A 19,577-nucleotide genomic window follows, 5' to 3' on the forward strand; every position below is an offset into this window, starting at 1 on the left:
CACGTTATAAAGCCTGGCACGTGTCCGACAGCTTATCAGAATTACCGACCAGCTCCCCCCCCCCCAAAACAGCTTATACTACTGTTTGAGCTATTAAAATAGATCAGTTTTGTATGTAATCGAAAAGTGATTATATTTCGTTTAATTTTTTTTATTATTATTATTATTAAATTAATTTAGAAAAAAGTTTGGAGCATTTTTTGTTCGTTAAATATAAGTTTTTGTTTTTTAAAGTAACGACCAAGCGGCCAGCGGCAGACAGTGAGTCTATGTTTGATCATAGCCTTCTCAAATCATCACAACTTGCCTAAAATAAAATCTACTGTATAGATATAAAACAGTCCAAGCATATAACCATGTTTAAACGTTAAAACAAGATAAATTTGCGTTATAGTGGAAGTTAAAGCGCGCTTTGCAGGACATGGAGGCTACAGCGCGATCATTTGCATTTTTTCAGTGGATACGCCGTTATTTTTGCTCATAAAGGTATAAGAGTAAAACAACATCCGTAACTGTAGTGTCTACTTTTATTTGTGTGCACTCACAATATCAACAAAACGTTGTGCTTTTATAAAATAAAGAAAACAAATGCTTTCTGCTGTCTCAGACTTGAACAGGAGCGCTTCACCAAAATGAACAAAAACTCAGCGAATACATGCCTCACAGACATGATAAATGTATCTATAGAAAGCTTCAAATTACTACTTAACGAAATAAAACAAATCAAAAATAAAAACTCTTTAATTATAATAATAATCTGTAAAGATGCACTTCTCTCCAAAGGAGTGTCTAATTAGGAGATGGCGAGTCAGGATCGGCAACTTCATTCTTGTGACACAAACTCAAAAAACACTATTTATTAGTAAATAATTCAAATATCTCCTTACTGTTTTCCCCTGACACATTTATGGTAATTACTTTTGCCGATGCTTTGCGGCAAGCGTTAGCCTATTGTGTGCATTTGAAAGCAGAACTGTTCAGCTGCACTGACGACACGCACCATGCCGCTGCTGCAGGACACTAAACACAGTGAGTCGCTCTTGACAGTCGCAGCAGCACGGTCTCATGTGGTTTCCACCAGCGCAGCAATTTTTTCACCACTAATTGATGGATGTCTAAAATATCAAAATAAAGAGAAGCCTTAAACAGGCCCGAGGCCCGGCCCTCGTCTGAACTATGACTGAAAATTGGCCCGAAGCCCGGCCCGAGGGGCGTAAAAATGTCGGGGCCCATTAAAAGAGCACGTTAACAGAGACACGCACACAGAATAGCGCTCATACTGCGCTTCTTAACTAGCGCATTGTGCATTCCACTCACAGTTTATCAGTGGAGCATACTAACTATACAAACTGTGTGGGGAAACCTAAACTGAACCATTCAATACAAATACTACAAGCAGGGCGTCGCTGTAAATGAGTGTGTAAGTTTGTTTACAGAATGCTGTTGTCACTGCTGCAAACTCCCATATATACAAATAATTATTCAAATTATAAATATGTTATTATTATGACATTTAATATTGTGCAAATGAACTGATCCTGTATTTAAATGAGCTTCTAAATGAAGTTTGCTCATTCATTTCATTCTGTCAATCATTGTATCTGCACATCACACTGTTTCATCTTTGTTTTTTACAATTATTTTGACTGTTTATCATCTGTCGGTTTATTACAGGATTGGACTATAATTATGGATTTATTAATGACTTTAAACATTTCGATTATTTAAGGTTTTTGTACATGAATTAAACATGTATTTCAGCTCAGTTTGTTTGAGGGACCTTAAGAAACATCACTATAGACAGCAGCGATGCATACTGGCTTTTATGGTGCATTGTGGGAATGTTTTGAGCATGAGTGTTATGTGATCCCTGAGTAGTGCACTGACTAGTGAACTAAGGAGCTGATTGAGACACACTCTTACTGACTGACTCACATGTGAACATTTTCATTCTCAAATCATGGTTTATCAATAAGTGTGAACTTAAAAAAAAAAAGCATAAAATTTACAACCAATTCAAACCACATGAAAAAAGACCCCAGATGGTGTAAAATGTGTAAAGATAAAATTTTTAAATAAATAGTGATAAATATCTATTTTAAAAAAAATCCCAAATGTCATTAGAATTGTAATTTAGTCCCATGGATATATTTTTGTCTTTTATGTCTCTTGATTTGTCCTTTTGCACTGATTTTAATGATGAAGGTTAACACGACTAAAAAGGACAAATTAAAGTCACTCAGGTCCAGAGACTGTGTTTACATTGTCATTCAAAAATGTATGGTCAGTATAATTTTTTATTATTACACAGCTCTGTGGAATACTTGATTCTGATTGGTCAGTTGCGACATTCCGAGGTATGTTATCCCTGGATAACAACCAGTAAAAGCTAATAACACAGACTCATCCGGGTAACAGCAGTCGGCGCTGTACTCTTGCTTGAACTATTTTTTTTCTTGGTGGAAGCTTTGTGTTTGTTTAGCTAATAAAATATTAAAACTAAATTCAAAATGGTGTACAATTGTTTAATTATGTCATCCTGGTATCACGATACAATTTTTCATACAAATGCAGCTGCTGCCATTTTGCTACGATTGTTTTGTACGCTGTCATGGATTATAAGAGAACTAACAAACTGGTAAGGTTTTAAAACATTTCCGTTTTAATTCTTTAATTTCCTTAATTATTTTTGTGATGAAATGTTGTGTAATAAGTGGTTTTAAAGCATCGTTTCCCTTAAATGTTTATTTAGTTTGAATTTGCCGCTTGCTCGCAATTGCTGTGTTCACGGAAGCATTGTATTCAAATATTTCAACTCAAATCAATATTTTGCATCTAATTATTTACGTATGATGCAAGAAGCCATGTAATAACCGCTGATACAAGACTCCCCTGCTTCACATCAGGGTCCTGATCACCCTGTCTGGGTTTATTCTGAAAGAACAACCAGCTAGATGTACATTATCCCTTACATAAAGGATTTTTAGAGAAAGTCTCTTAAGCTTTATTAAATTGATCAAAACTACAGGAAAAATTTAATATTATGAAATATTATTACAGTTTTACAGAATTGTTTTCTATTAGAATATATTGTAAACTGTAATTTATTTCTGTGATGCACAGCTGTATTTCCAGCATCATTACTCCAGTCTTCAGTGTCACATGATCTTCAGAAATTATTCTAATATGATGATTTGCTGCTCGTGTTGAAAACAGTTGTGCTGCACAATATTTTTGTGGAAACTGTGATACATTTTATTTTTTAGGATTCTTTGATGAATAGAAAGTTCAAAAGAACAGCATTTATTTGAAATAGAAATCTTTTGTAACATTATAAATGTATTTTGATCAATTTATTGTGTCTTTGCTGAATGAAATATTACTTTATTTCAAAAGATAAAAAATATTTTACTGCCCATATGGAAATATAATATGATATGTATTGCCCTATATTAAAAGTGATATTTCCATATGTTACACATAAGTTAAAACATAATTTCCACATACATATATTCTCTGGATAGATGAGGATATAAGTTTATAACGTTAAATCCTCAGAGCAAAAGCCCTATATGTCCATATGGTAATAATATCTATGTGATGATTTTTTTCTGTGGTATATGTAGCAACCATATATGTGAACATATGCAATTTTATTAAAACAACATATAGACAAAATATCTGTATGTTTATACTGTATATGGTTTGTAATATATATATATATATATATATATATATATATATATATACAATTTTTAAATACATGTCTATCTTGCTTATATAATATCTTCATGTACAAGTTTTTAGAATGGATATGCATGTAAATTGACATATACGTCCAAAAATGTTTTTAACATACATAAACATACATATGTGTTTGGAAATTTAATAAATGTACGTGCATATATTACATTTGTGTAAGGTAGATCGTTTCAACAGTAGTGTACAGTAACTGAGATGGATCGCTGGTTTTACAGTCGATGGAGAAACTCTGACACACAATATGACGGTTTTAGGATCATAAACCAGCAGAGCCACTGTCTGATCTTTATGTGAAGCATTTGTTGAACCGACCTGAAAGAGACAGTTTGAAAAGCTGTGAAACAAGGTTTACATATAATTCATGTCAGATTTTATTGCTGATTTGAAATATGTTATTGAACTGTGAGTTTCTGTGTTGAATTTAAGTAGTCTACAGTTTTGTCCTTCATCATTCATTATAGCAGCTGTAGCTGCGTGACTGAAAACAGCTGCATGTGTTTGTGAGACAGATGTTGAGCTTCAATCTCCATCATGTGACGGATCTATAAGAGCACAATGAATCAGATCAAAACCTCAAAGCTGTGCAGATTCAATCAGTCCAGTTTCCAGCATTTCTCTTCTCCCTACAGAGAGTCCGAATATGAGGAGAAAGAGCAAAAACAACAGAGTTTCAGATCCTCCTTTGAGCAGCTGCAGCATCAGTTCAGTCTCTGTGACTCTGACTGACCGAGGTTTTTGTACCACTCTTTATCACTGTGTGAACACCCAGCTACTACTGATGTAGTGTACACTCTGACAGTAATAATGTCCAGCATCTTCAGTCTGGACTCCACTGATGGTCAGAGTGAAATCACTGTTAGATCCACTGCCACTGAATCTAGATGGAGTTCCTGACTCAAGATTGTCTGCAGCATAAATCAGGAGTTTAGGAGCTTCTCCAGGTTTCTGTAAGTACCAGGATAGAGGCTGAAAACTGTAACCCTGGTAAACTTCAGGACTGGTTTTACAGGACATGGTAACTGTGTCTCCTGGTTGAACAGGTTTCACTGCAGGCGTCTGAGTGACTGTCACTCCAGCTGCTGATTCTACATCAAGAAAAATCAATAAACATTCAGAATTCAGTATTTGTTGAAGGACAGTATTTCTGGCACAGATGGTCAGTTAGAATAGAGTATGTTTATTTCCTCACCTGTGAAACAGTAGCTAGTGAAGATCCAGATGAAGATGGTGATGAAGCTCATGGTTGCTGTTGTTCAGATTCTCAAACTCACAGAGTTATAAAACCTCCTGAAGCTTGTGCTGCAATGCAAATCATCTCTATGTAAATCTGTGTATGGCTTACAGCAGATGATGCACATAAAACATTACAGCGTTTAGGATCTTTTCTCAAGTTATGAGTCAAAAACACTTATTCATGTGTCTGAAGCTCCAGGCTTTCTGATGATTCAAATCACAGTTCCATAAAGAAACAAGTATATCACTGTGAGCTCCATGAGAGGGCAAAGGTCATCAAAACATCTTTTAAAAGCTGCTTAAATGATTTAAAATGCTTTGAGAAATAAATAATCTTTAAGATACCCAAAATTAAAATGCCTAATAAAAATGTGATTAATACATGCATTTCCTAAATATTGTAATTTAATTTAAAAAAAAAATTCATTTATCAATCCTATTATCCAATATATCAGTGTGTGTGTGAGTGTCGCAGAGTTTGTGTTAATTTGAGTGTGACGGAGGTTTTTTCAGTGGTATATAAAGTACCTGAAAGTCATATTCAAGTAAAAGTACAGATATCTTACCAGAAAATGACTTTGGTAGAAGTTGAAGTCACTGTTTAGAATATTACTTGAGTAGAAGTTATAAAGTATGTGATATTTATTGTACTTCAGTATGAAAAGTATTTTTTAAATCTTTAAAAAATAAAGTCAAAATGTGAAATTAAAACTGCCAGTAGGTGACAGCAAGTGAATGTTAATGAGTGAGTCTTTGAGATTCAACCGATTCATTCAAAAGGCTGATTCATTCAGAAACACAGCATTTAACTGTGCTAATGAGTGAATCACTGAATCATTTATTCAACCGATTCGTTCAAAAAGCTGATTCAATCAATAAGTAAACACCGTCCATTGCTCAGAGACGCAAAACAGTGCTGTGATCTTTGTTTGGAACTATTTATTTATCAAAATTGAGCAAAAACAAGCAATATTATGTCTAAAATGTAAGTCACTTATAGCTTGTATAAAATGATTATTAAATGTGTTCATGCATCTGCAGGAAAACGGTACTCTTTGTGTGATATAGATTGAGTTAACTAGGCCTACGTTAAATTATATAAATATAAAAAGCATACAGAAGAATTTTTGCCGTCTACAATTCTATATATTTCTCACTCATGAATATTGAAAACATTAAATGTTGTGACCAAATCATGTGAACTACTTTTGTGATGCTGTTTTCATGTTCAGAGCCTGACATCCAGAGTCATCAACTGACTTTGTCTGGAAAATAAGAGAAGCTTGAACATTCTGCTAAACATCCTAAACATTTGTGTTCCTCAGAGTCATGGGTTTAGAGTGACATAAGCGTGAGTAAATTATTTAAATTATTCTACAAACAGTCCCTCCACAGACCTTTACCTGCTGAAATCACTAAATCACTCCAGGTTACATCCAGATCAGTGCAGAGAGACTTCTTGTTAGATTTAAATATCAGTTTTTAGAGTCTTATTCAGTTGATGAATATATATATAATTAACTTTTATTAAATTTACCCAAATCACAGATAATACTGAGCAGAATGACTTCAGAACACAACATTGTGAATATCAAAATCCAGTTCTGAATTAAATTTATGGCTAGGCTTGGACAAAGACTGTCCTGATTGAGTCTGGCTGGTTAAAAATGCAGTGTCTGGATGAACAACGCTGATAGAAACCTACAAGATCCACTCAGACTCAAGACTGTGACGACTGTCAAATGTGCATCGACCAGAAAATATACTGACTTGAAGGAGATGCATGATCATGCAAAAGATGATTTTGTGTTTAGTAATTGTAATTGATTGTTTTTAATTAAAATATTTATATCTGACTAATTTTATTTCTTTGTTAATCTGAAAAATAAAGCCTTATTTAATCTGTGGTTCAATAATGTGCAACAATAACACATGAAAACTTCCACAGCTCTTCAATCAAAAGATCCCAGTATGGTTCACTGTGGTCAGGTCAAAATGTTCAATAGAGAATCATAAGTTGTTTTTTTTGTAGTCAGTTAATATCATGGATAACTGAAATAAATAGTTCAATATTTGTTGACCACCAGAAGACATTGAAATAGCCCACACCATAAGATAAAAATCAAGTATGTTTTTTTTTTTTTTTTTTACAGATGTGTTTGCTCTGGTGGACTGTGATAGAAGAGAACACTTTGTGTAATAGTTTTATATCTGTGTGTTTTCAGTTCATCTGTTTGTGTGAGTGTGTGTGATAGTGTTTGAGCAGCTGCAGCATCAGTTCAGTCACTGTGACTCTGACTGACCGAGGTTTTTGTACGACTCTTTATCACTGTGTGAACACCCAGTTACTGTTGATGTTGTGTAAACTCTGACAGTAATAATGTCCAGCATCTTCAGTCTGGACTCCACTGATGGTCAGAGTGAAATCACTGTTAGATCCACTGCCACTGAATCTAGATGGAGTTCCTGACTGGAGGCGGTTAGCATAATAAATCAGGAGTTTAGGACCTTCTCCAGGTTTCTGTAAGTACCAGGATAAACCTTCAATCCCATTACTCCATCTTTGCACATCTCTGCTGGTTCTACAGTTGATCTTCACTGTTTCTCCTGGTTGAGCTGCTGTTGAGGGACTCTGAGTGACGCTGATCTGTCCTCTACACTCTGAAACACACAACAAGAAGAAAATCAACTCAAAACTTTGACAATATACTTGAAGAAATGAATTGATATCAAACTTGTGCTGCACAAACCTTGAGCAAACGCTGTGAGAGTCCAGATGAAGATGATGATGAAGGTCATGTTGATGAAGATTGTTGTGTGTGTCAGTGATGAAGTGTTAAACTCACAGCACTATAAACACTCTCAGAGCACTGAAGCATCTGATCAATATGCAAACACACTCCACATCATTTACCTCAAGACAGCAGAGACACAGTTTTACTATTTAGTATCTTTGCTAATGAATATCTGTATTTACTGTTTTCAGAAACAGACACTCATGATTTTCTTCATATTATTTGAATGATTAGTTTTATCCAGACTTTTTGATTCGAAGAACATTTAATAGCTGTACTGCAGATTTATTTCAAACTTGATACTGTATAACAGGTCAAAGGTCATCCGATACGGAATCAGCATCTAAATCTTGCTCAAGATTTCATTATAAAGCAGGTGAATAGAATTAGTGTAAATGTGATGAGTGTTTTTTGGAAATGATTTTGAAACAAATGATTTCAGCCTTTTGCAACAACAATTTTATTTTTTTTATTTTTTTTAAGATAAATATTTTAAGCTGCTCTTTATAATAATCCATGTCTGCTGTTGAGTCTCATATCAGTGTGTGTGAGTGTCGTGGAGTTTGTGTTCATTTGAGTGTGACGGAGGTTTTTGTACGACGCTTTCACGAGAATGAAGCACTGTGGTACCACTTTTGGTGGAGGAACTAAACTGACAATCAGTAAGTCTCTTTAATTCTATTATTAAAATGTATGATATTTTAGTTCATTTAGTTTATTATATTTTTGGATGACTTCAGCAAACATTTGTTAGCAAGATAATTAATTATAAAAATGTTTTTATATTTCACACTGTGTTTACATGTATTTTCTATTTCACATTAAGAATTGTAATTATTATTGGTAACATTTGATTGTATTTTAATGTATGGACAGCAGTATTATAAGATATTTTCAGTTATTTCTTTAGGTATAATTTTGTCAAAAATATTTTTAAATGTTAACAATTAAGGGTTTTTAAATGCAGGACAAGTTTGATAATACAGACAAAACAAATATAATTGCATAGATTTTATCATCAGACAAACAGAAATTTAGTTAATGAGCATTTTTAAATAAATAAAGAAAACTATTAAATTTGCTGATTATGATCGTAAGTGACTTGACTTTTAAAAAAAAACAAAAAACAAAAAAACAAATTCATAACTGAAACTTATGGTGAAAAATTATAATTGATTGGAAATGTCAAAATAGAAGAATATTCAAAAAATACATTTAATATTGAAAGAATTATTTACATTTATTTTATAAGTCTTATGAAGAAATCACAAAATATTAATCAATTTTCATGTAGAAAATGTTTTAAAAAATGTATTAGATATAAAAATGTTCTGTAGCTTACTAATTCTGAAAAATATCTATATCATTTATTTACATTTTATAATTCATACAGCTTTTAAATGTCATTTTTCATTACATTAATAAATTAACATCTTATTTTTACTAACATTTCAATGTGTTTTAATGAATTCACTGCAGTCCTATAAAATCTATTTAATTATTTCTTGAGAGACAGAATTTAGCTATAATTCTTGGTAAATTTACAAATTAATGGTTTTTTAATTGCGTGACACAAAAGTCAAAAACTCAAATCATCTTAATTTTTACAATTTTTTGTTGATTTCTGCTTCTGTTGTGTGTGTGTGTGTGTGTGTGTGTGTGTGTGTTTCAGCTGGTCGGTGTGTGTTTCAGCTGGTCCCGCAGTGAAGCCCTCCGTGTCTCTGCTGCCTCCCTCTTCTCTGCAGATCTCTGGAGACTCAGCCGCACTGCTCTGTCTGCTCAGCTCTTACTCTCCACAGGGGGCGCAGGTGAGCTGGACGCTGGACGGGTCAGAGGTCACCGAGGGGGTTCAGACCAGCGCAGAGAGCGAGCGGGACGGACGCTACAGCCGCAGCAGCGTCCTGAGCCTCAGCAAAGCACGCTGGGAAGCCGGCGAGAGCTTCGTCTGCAGAGTAACACATGACGGAGCTGCTCAGGAGACCTCGTTCCTCAAGAGCTCCGAGTGCTGATGTTTCTCCCAGTGAAGAGCAGCAGGATTCACAGCAGTCTCCTGATTTACAGCTCAATACTCAAGCAGTCTTTCAATCTGCTGCCATTGCTGTTCATTCAATAAAGCTTCTGAACGCCTTACATTTGTGTCCGACTGCATCATTGATCAGTGTGTCCTTCCTTCAGAGTCCTTCACTAAAGTTTCAGCTGCTGTTGATGGGTTGTAATAGTTGAGAACAGCTGTGTTTAGCAGTAAATGTGAACTGAAGCTCTTGGGGTTTGAACATGGTCTCTGGAGACGGAGCTGCTCTATTCTGAGACGATCAGAATCACTAAAGCTGTCAATGCAAATCTGATTTTCAGCTCAAACTCACAGTTTCTCTGTTTGATCGGTTAAACGCTCTGAACTGGAACAGTTTCACTTCTGCTCATGAGAAATGAGTTATGAGTAATAAATTCATCATCAGCTTGAGATGAAGAAGCTAAGTTAATGCTAGTTTAATGCTTTATAGTTTAATGTACAAAACCAAAACAACATATTGCAATATAATTGTTTGCTTTGATATTAGTTTACACTCTCTGTTTTCTCTGAATCTGAGCATAGTTGAGTCAAACTCTCATTCAACGGGACAGATCTCAGTCTAATAGAGCTGATTTCACTCCTGACTCAGTTCTGAGCTCATGTGTAGTTCTGTGTTTGGTCTCTGTGTGTCAGTAGTGTGTGATAGTGTTTGAGCAGCTGCAGCATCAGTTCAGTCACTGTGACTCTGACTGACCGAGGTTTTTGTACGACTATTTATCACTGTGTGAACACACGATCACCCACACAATCACCATCAGAATCTGTTCTGCAGTGAAAACTCTGACAGTAATAATGTCCAGCATCTTCAGTCTGGACTCCACTGATGGTCAGAGTGAAATCACTGTTAGATCCACTGCCACTGAATTTAGATGGAGTTCCTGACTGGAGACGATTTGCACCATAAATCAGGAGTTTAGGAGGTTCTCCGGATTTCTGTAAGTACCAGGATAAATAAACCCCCCAACTATCTCTGAGCACATCAATGCTGGTTTTACAGCTGATCTTCACTGTTTCTCCTGGTTGAGCTGCTGTTGAGGGACTCTGAGTGACGCTGATCTGTCCTCTACACTCTGAAACACACAACAAGAAGAAAATCAACTCAAAACTTTGACAATATACTTGAAGAAATGAATTGATATCAAACTTGTGCTGCACAAACCTTGAGCAAACGCTGTGAGAGTCCAGATGAAGATGATGATGAAGGTCATGTTGATGAAGATTGTTGTGTGTGTCAGTGATGAAGTGTTAAACTCACAGCACTATAAACACTCTCAGAGCACTGAAGCATCTGATCAATATGCAAACACACTCCACATCATTTACCTCAAGACAGTCGCTCATTAACAGACACAAAATACAGTTACTGAAGTGAGAACAGAATAAAAATGAATCATTTTCATAATATTTGATCTTATAATTGATCAATACAAGACCAACTTTATATATATATATATATTAGGGGTAGGAATCTTTAGTCACCTCACGATCTGATTCCGATTCTGGGAGTCACGATACAACTGCAGAACGATTCTTGATCTACTTTTTACCCCTTATCAATTAATTAGTTTACCGACTTGAGAATCTTAAAATCCTTACATTTACATATCCTTACATAAGTAATTCAGTATTTTTAAAAATAATTACAAATTGAAAAAATATATTAAAACAGTTTTATGTTAAGAATTTTAAACTAATATAACTTCAAAACATAACTAACATGAATTATAATATATTAATTTATCTGTCTAATCATGTCTAAAAATATAATAATTATGTCTACCAAGCTCTGATAATGGAATATAATATTAACAGACTATCCAAATGTTAATAAAACAATAGGCCTTCAGAAGCACGGATGTGTCTGTCACTTTAATGGTTTGGTTGTTCTAAACCTGCATAAAGTTCTTTCTTCTGTTGATCACAAAAGAAGATACTTTGAAGAATGTCTCTCAACTAAACAGCTGATGGTTGTAACTTCCATATAAGGTAAAAAAACAAAAGAAATAATAATTAAAAAACATCATAGTCATTGGGAACCAGAAACTGTTTGGTTATCCACATTATTTAAAGTATCTTCTTTTATGTTCAACAGAAGAAAGAAATGATTACAGGTTTAGAATAACTTGTGGGTGTGTAAACGATGACAAAATTAAAATTTTTAGGTAATCTGTCCCTTTAAGTCAGACAGTACACCATGAACAACAGAAATGCCTCTCTGCAAACTGTGTGTTCATCGTTAGTTACTGGACTGACACACTGATAACTTTCCTTTCAGCACTACATCTGGAGAGTCTTGTGTTCAAAGAGCAGATGTGAGGTCCTAGATGTTTTAAACCGCGCAGGTTTGTTTACCGCATGTGGATCGCAAATGAGCTTCTCCAATAGCCTACTTCTTATTAAATAATATATATAATACATATTCAAATATGTGCTGGCCTTTGTAAAACACGGGACAAATCATTTTACCTTAAATACGGGACGATTCTGTATTTTAAGGGACGGGTGGCAACCCTAAACTGGCTGTGTTTGCATTAAACGGTTACGCCACCGTAAAACGAAAATTTTGTCATTAATCACTTACTCTCATGTCGTTCCAAACCCATAAAAGCTTCGTTCATCTTCAGAACACAATTTAAGATATTTTGGATGAAAACCGGGAGGCTTGAGACTGTCCCATAGACTGCCAAATAAATAACAGTGTCAAGGTCCAGGAAAGTATGAAAAGCATCGTCAGAATACTCCATCTGCCATCAGTGGTTCAACCGTAACATTATGAAGCGACGAGAATAGTTTTTGTACTCGAAGAAAACAAATATAACAACTTTATTCAACAGTTCCTCTCTTCTGTGTCTCTCCAAATCAGCATAGCGCCATTCTGACAAATCTGAGCAGTACACAGATGCATATGCTCTTCTGTGTCAGCCGCGCTGCGCCGATGCGCTGTTTGCTTTCAAACCAAAGCTTAAATACACGTAATAAACGTATCCTTGCGCGTAAAGCGCGCGTCTCTCACAGCGCATCCTGTGCAATGCACGCATATGTCATTGTAATTTGCTTCAACCTTTCTGAACTTTATGAAAGATTATTTTACGGAAGGTTCGAGTGGTGTATGTGTGTGAGGAACTGGAAGCAAGCAGGGTAAGGATGTTTCTAAAGCAAACTCAGCGTCATCGCAAATCTGGTTAAAAACTAAGCTCAGAATCGATCCAGAATCGTTGGAGAGAGAATCGTGATGCAACTATTTCTCCCACCACCAATAAAAAAAAAAAAAATATATAAAAATAACTTATATTAAGAACCTGACTCTCTCCTGTGAGACTTTGAGAATATTTCTGACTGTATTTGGATCGAAACATCACTGTTAATCCCGAATGTCTCTGCAATCACTGAATCAACTGAGTTTGAGTCGCGTCACACATCATATAAAACATGTTCACTCTTTATAAATCTTCATGAAATAAATGTAAATAAATATAGTGATATGCATGTGTTGTTTATTGATGGTGACCTGCACCTGTTGAGTAATCTGGTCTAATTTTATGTCTTTGTTAATTATTTCATGCTTATATACTGTATTTATATAAATTATATTAATTATCATCTGCTCTGAAATTGAGAAATGTTTTTATATCATTCTGTTAATATCTACACTATGAGGAATGAACTTAATAAATCAATGATGGACTTATTGAACTGATGAAGCAGAACATGTTTATGATGCTGATGATGCAGTTTAGAAAGAAGATTGATGATAAATCATAAATGAAGAAATTCAAAAATATAGTGAAGGATGGAAAAATATCCACTGAAGATCAAAAGTGACTGAATTTCTACATGAAGGACTGAAAATATCAGGAGATAAAAATAACTTCAGAAAAATCATAATAAAAAATAAATGATGAAGCTCAACAAAACTGATGTTTATTGTAAGATAATATTGATTTGTTTGTTTTTTTTCACTGTTGAGTGAGTGATAGTGTTTGAGCAGCTGCAGCATCAGTTCAGTCACTGTGACTCTGACTGACCGAGGTTTTTGTACCACTCTTTATCACTGTGTGAACAACAAGTTACTGTTGATGTAGTGGTAACTCTGACAGTAATAATGTCCAGCATCTTCAGTCTGGACTCCACTGATGGTCAGAGTGAAATCAGTCCCAGCTTCTGCTCCATTCCCACTGAATCGATTGAAACTGTTACCATAGCGATCGTTTACACTATAAATGATGAGTTTAGGAGCTTCTCCAGGTTTCTGCTGATACCAAGCTAAACCCCAGCTATATATTCCAGCATCAGTTTTACACTCTATAGCAGCGTCTTGTCCTTCAGAAACAGTCACAGCTTCAGGCTGAGTCACAGTGATTCCTCTGGATGCTGCTGACAACAACATTATATGTGTTCAATCAAATCAAATCAACATTAAAGAGTCAAAAATGATCATCTTTCACTTCTGTTACCTGGAATAAAAGCTGCCAGAATCCAGATGAAGCTGCTGAAGAGATTCATTGTGTTTGTTGGTTTGTGTACCGTGGTAAACAGCAGTGTGTTATAAAGTGTTGAGTCTGAACGCTATAAACACTCGGAGCGCTGAAGCATGTGCTGATGCAAAGTGACTCTCTGTGGAAAAACCCTCCATCAGCCAGTCGTTTAACAGTTTATTTCTTCATCAGACTCTCATCATCGTCACATTATACAGAGAAAAAACACCAGCGCACAAAAGCTCAGAGAGGATCTGAGATGTTTTTATGATGTTGAGTTTGTTTAACAGTCATTCTGAGTTTTTCTAAGCTGTCCGACTGTTGAGCAGCAGTTCAAGTCTGAAGATTCAGTAAATGTGTTGTGTGATGTTTAATGTATTATAAGTGCACTTAGTGAAGTGCTCGAGGTTTTTTTTTTTTTTTTTGTATTCTGCACACTTGTCCATATAATGTCAGTATAAAGTGAGAAAGACGTGAAAGTATCACAGAATAGTCTCATGTGACACTATATGTCCCAAGTGTCCGAGGGAATAAAATCAAATATCCTGACTTGACCAGTGGTCTCTGTGCACGACTGCAGATTCATGAGACTCTATTCAAGATTAATAAAAACACAACATGAAATACAATCCATGTGCTTTTTTTCTCTGAGGTTAATATATCTGTTGTCACAACAAGTTATCACATTCATCTGTCATTCTGATCTTCATGACCGTTTTTAATTAATAATCAAATTAATAATTGAGTTTTTATTAATCTTGATTTTTTACAGCTTGTGTGCTTTTCTTTGGCGAGTCCAGAGTGAACTGCTAAATTTCAGTTTGTTTCTCACCAAACTCTACAGTATTCCCCCGAACACTTGGAATATACGCCACATGTCTCATGAGACCATTCTGTGATACTTTTGTGTCTTTCTTGAAAGCTTGATGTTGATCGTCATTTACTGCCAATAAATGAACAAGTATGTAATCTCCTTTCACGGTCTGAAAAGGAACGAAGGTCAGACAGCATTAGAACAACACAAGGGTGAGTAAAGCTCATGTGTAGTTCTGTGTTTGGTCTCTGTGTGTCAGTAGTGTGTGATAGTGTTTGAGCAGCTGCAGCATCAGTTCAGTCACCGAGACTCTGACTGACCGAGGTTTTTGTACGACTCTTTATCACTGTGTGAACACCCAGCTACTACTGATGATGTGTGCACTCTGACAGTAATAATGTGCAGCATCTTCAGTCTGGACTCCACTGATGGTCAGAGTGAAATCACTGTTAGATCCACTGCCACTGAATCTAGATGGAGTTCCTGACTGGAGAGTGTTTGCATTATAAATCAGGAGTTTAGGAGCCTCTCCAGGTTTCTGTAAGTACCAGGCTAAATAATCATCAGAACCATCATTGAACACATCAGTGCTGGTTTTACAGCTGATCTTCACTGTTTCTCCTGGTTGAGCTGCTGTTGAGGGACTCTGAGTGACGCTGATCTGTCCTCTACACTCTGAAACACACAACAAGAAGAAAATCAACTCAAAACTTGGACAATATACTTGAAGAAATGAATTGATATCAAACTTGTGCTGCACAAACCTTGAGCAAACGCTGTGAGAGTCCAGATGAAGATGATGATGAAGGTCATGTTGATGAAGATTGTTGTGTGTGTCAGTGATGAAGTGTTAAACTCACAGCACTATAAACACTCTCAGAGCACTGAAGCATCTGATCAATATGCAAATCAACTGATCCTGTATTTAAATGAGCTTCTAAATGAAGTTTGCTCATTCATTTCATCCTGTCACTCATCGTATCTGCACATCACGCTGTTTCATCTTTGTTTTTTACAATTATTTTTACTGGTTATCATCATTTTTGTACATGAATTAAACATGTATTTCAGCTCAGTTGGTTTGAGGGACCTTAAGAAACATCACTATAGACAGCAGCGATGCATACTGGCTTTTATGGTGCATTGTGGGAATGTTTTGAGCATGAGTGTTATTTAATCCCTGAGTAGTGCACTGACTAGTGAACTAAGGAGCTGATTGAGACACACTCTTACTGACTGACTCACATGTGAACATTTTCATGCTCAAATCATGGTTTATCAATAAGTGTGAACTTAAAAAAAAATAGCATAAAAATTACAACCAATTCAAACCACATGAAAAAAAGACCCCTGATGGTGTAAAATGTGTAAAGATTAAATTTTTTGATAAATAGTGATACATATCTATTTTTAAAAAAATCCCAAATGTCATTAGAATTGTAATTTAGTCCCATGGATATATTTTTGTCTTTTATGTCTCTTGATTTGTCCTTTTGCACTGATTTTAATGATGAAGGTTGACACGACTAAAAAGGAAAAAAAATAAAGTCACTCAGGTCCAGAGACTGTGTTTACATTGTCATTCAAAAATGTATGGTCAGTATAATTTTTTATTATTACACGGCTCTGTGGAATACTTGATTCTGATTGGTCAGTTGCGACATTCCGAGGTATGTTATCCCTGGATAACAACCAGTAAAAGCTAATAACACAGACTCATCCGGGTAACAGCAGTCGGCGCTGTACTCTTGCTGGAACTATTTTTGTTCTTTGTGGAAGCTTTGTGTTTGTTTAGCTAATAAAATATTAAAACTAAATTCAAAATGGTGTACAATTGTATAATTATGTCATCCTGGTATTGTGGACTTGCTCTCGTTTCATACAAATGCATGGATGTCATGTCATGGATTATAAGAGAACTAACAAACGGGTAAATTTTTAAAACATTTTCGTTTTAATTCTTTAATTTCCTTAATTATTTTTGTGATGAAATGTTGTGTAATAAGTGGTTTGACTGCACCGTTTCCCTTAATTGTTTATTTAGTTTGAATTTGCCGCTTGCTCACAACTGCTGTCTTCACGGAAGCATTGCATTCAAATATTTCAACTCAAATCAATATTTTGCATCTAATTATTTACATACGAGGCAAGTAGCCATGTAATAACCGCTGATACAAGACTCCCCTGCTTCACATCAGGGTCCTGATCACCCTGTCTGGGTTTATTCTGAAAGAACAACCGGCTGGATGTACATTATCCCTTACATAAAGGATTTTTTAAAGAATACAATTAATCTCTATTAAACTCATCAAAACTACAAGAAAACTGTAATATTGTGAAATATTATTACAATTTTACAGACTTGTTTTCTATGTGAATATATTGTAAAATATAATTTATTTCTGTGATGCGCAGCTGAATTTTCAGCATCATTACTCCAGTCTTCAGTGTCACATGATCTTCAGAAATCATTCTAATATGCTGTTTTGCTGCTCGAGAAACATTTCTGATTATTATCAGTGTTGAAAACAGTTGTGCTGCACAATATTTTTGTGGAAACTGTGATACATTTATTTTTTAGGATTCTTTGATGAATAGAAAGTTCAAAAGAACAGCAATTATTTGACATAGAAATCTTTTGTAACATTATAAATGTATTTTGATCAATTTATTGTGTCTTTGCTGAATGAAATATTACTTTATTTCAAAAGATTAAAAATATTTTACTGCCCATATGTAAATATAATATGATATATATTGCCCTATATTAAAAGTGATATTTCCATATGTTACCCATAAGTTAAAACATAATTTCCACATACATATATTCTCAGGATAGATGAGGATATAAGTTTATAACACGTTAAATCCTCAGAGCAAAAGCCCTATATGTCCATATGTTAATAATATCTATGTGATGATTTTTTTCTGTGGTATATGTAGCAACCATATATGTAAACATATGCAATTTTATTAAAACAACATATAGACAAAATATCTGTATGTTTATACTGTATATGGTTTGTACTATATATATATATATATATATAATTTTTAAATACATGTCTATCTTGCTTATATAATATCTTCATGTACAAGTTTTTAGAATGGATATGCATGTAAATTGACACATACGTCCAAAAATGTTTTTAACATAAATAAACATACATATGTGTATAGAAATTTAACAAATTTACATGCATATATTACATTTGTGTAAGGTAGATCGTTTCAACAGTAGTGTACAGTAACTGAGATGGATCGCTGGTTTTACAGTCGATGGAGAAACTCTGACACACAATATGAGGGTTTTAGGATCATAAACCAGCAGAGCCACTATCCCAAGTATTAAAGTAAACATTTTCATAAACGACATAAAAGAGACAGTTTGAAAAGCTGTGAAACAATGTTTACATATCATTCATGAAATGAAATATGTTTTGAACTGTGAGTTTCTGTGTTGAATTTAAGTAGCCTAGAGTTTTGTCCTTCATCATTCATTATAGCAGCTGTAGCTGCGTGACTGAAAACAGCTGCATGTGTTTGTGAGACAGATGTTGAGCGTCAATCTCCATCATGTGACGGATCTATAAGAGCACAACGAATCAAATCAAAATCTCAAAGCTGTGCAGATTCAATCAGTCCAGTTTCCAGCATTTCTCTTCTCCCTACAGAGAGTCAGAATATGAGGAGAAAGAGCAAAAACAACAGAGTTTCAGATCCTCCTTTGAGCAGCTGCAGCATCAGTTCAGTCACTGTGACTCTGACTGACCGAGGTTTTTGTACCACTCTTTATCACTGTGTGAACACATAACCACTGTGGAAACTCTGACAGTAATAATGTCCAGCATCTTCAGTCTGGACTCCACTGATGGTCAGAGTGAAATCACTGTTAGATCCACTGCCACTGAATCTAGATGGAGTTCCTGACTGGAGAGTGTTAGCATAATAAATCAGGAGTTTAGGAGCTTCTCCAGGTTTCTGTAAGTACCAGTGTAAAGGCTGAACACTCCAACCCTGGTAAACTTCAGGACTGGTTTTACAGGACATGGTAACTTTGTCTCCTGGTTGAACAGGTTTCACTGCAGGCGTCTGAGTGACTGTCACTCCAGCTGCTGATTCTACATCAAGAAAAATTAATAAACATTCAGAATTCAGTATTTGTTGAAGGACAGTATTTCTAGCACAGATGGTCAGTTAGAATAGAGCATGTTTATCTCCTCACCTGTGAAACAGTAGCTAGTGAAGATCCAGATGAAGATGGTGATGAAGCTCATGGTTGCTGTTGTTCAGATTCTCAAACTCACAGAGTTATAAAACCTCCTGAAGCTTGTGCTGCAATGTAAATCTGTGTACGGCTTACAGCAGATGATGCACATAAAACATTACAGCGTTTAGGATCTTTTCTCATGTTATGAGTCAAAAAC

The 19,577-nt window shown here is 35.1% G+C and overlaps 5 gene segments (V, D, J or C); all 5 read right to left on the minus strand.

Annotated features, from left to right (window-relative positions):
• Positions 1-3,771: 3,771 nt before the first annotated feature.
• LOC109081781 lies at positions 3,772-5,070 on the minus strand. The segment is given in 2 exon segments: positions 3,772-4,847; positions 4,952-5,070. Coding segments are annotated over 2 exon segments (387 nt in total).
• Positions 5,071-7,321: 2,251 nt separating this feature from the next.
• Positions 7,322-11,208, minus strand: LOC109079194. The segment is given in 2 exon segments: positions 7,322-7,656; positions 11,021-11,208. Coding segments are annotated over 2 exon segments (384 nt in total).
• A 2,701-nt stretch (positions 11,209-13,909) lies between these two features.
• LOC109059624 lies at positions 13,910-14,373 on the minus strand. The segment is given in 2 exon segments: positions 13,910-14,232; positions 14,316-14,373. Coding segments are annotated over 2 exon segments (372 nt in total).
• A 1,036-nt stretch (positions 14,374-15,409) lies between these two features.
• LOC122135421 lies at positions 15,410-15,963 on the minus strand. The segment is given in 2 exon segments: positions 15,410-15,825; positions 15,915-15,963. Coding segments are annotated over 2 exon segments (381 nt in total).
• Positions 15,964-18,540: 2,577 nt separating this feature from the next.
• Positions 18,541-19,493, minus strand: LOC109078259. The segment is given in 2 exon segments: positions 18,541-19,271; positions 19,376-19,493. Coding segments are annotated over 2 exon segments (378 nt in total).
• Positions 19,494-19,577: the final 84 nt, after the last annotated feature.

This window comes from Cyprinus carpio, chromosome A24, assembly GCF_018340385.1.
Source record: "Cyprinus carpio isolate SPL01 chromosome A24, ASM1834038v1, whole genome shotgun sequence".
Lineage (NCBI taxonomy): Eukaryota > Metazoa > Chordata > Actinopteri > Cypriniformes > Cyprinidae > Cyprinus > Cyprinus carpio.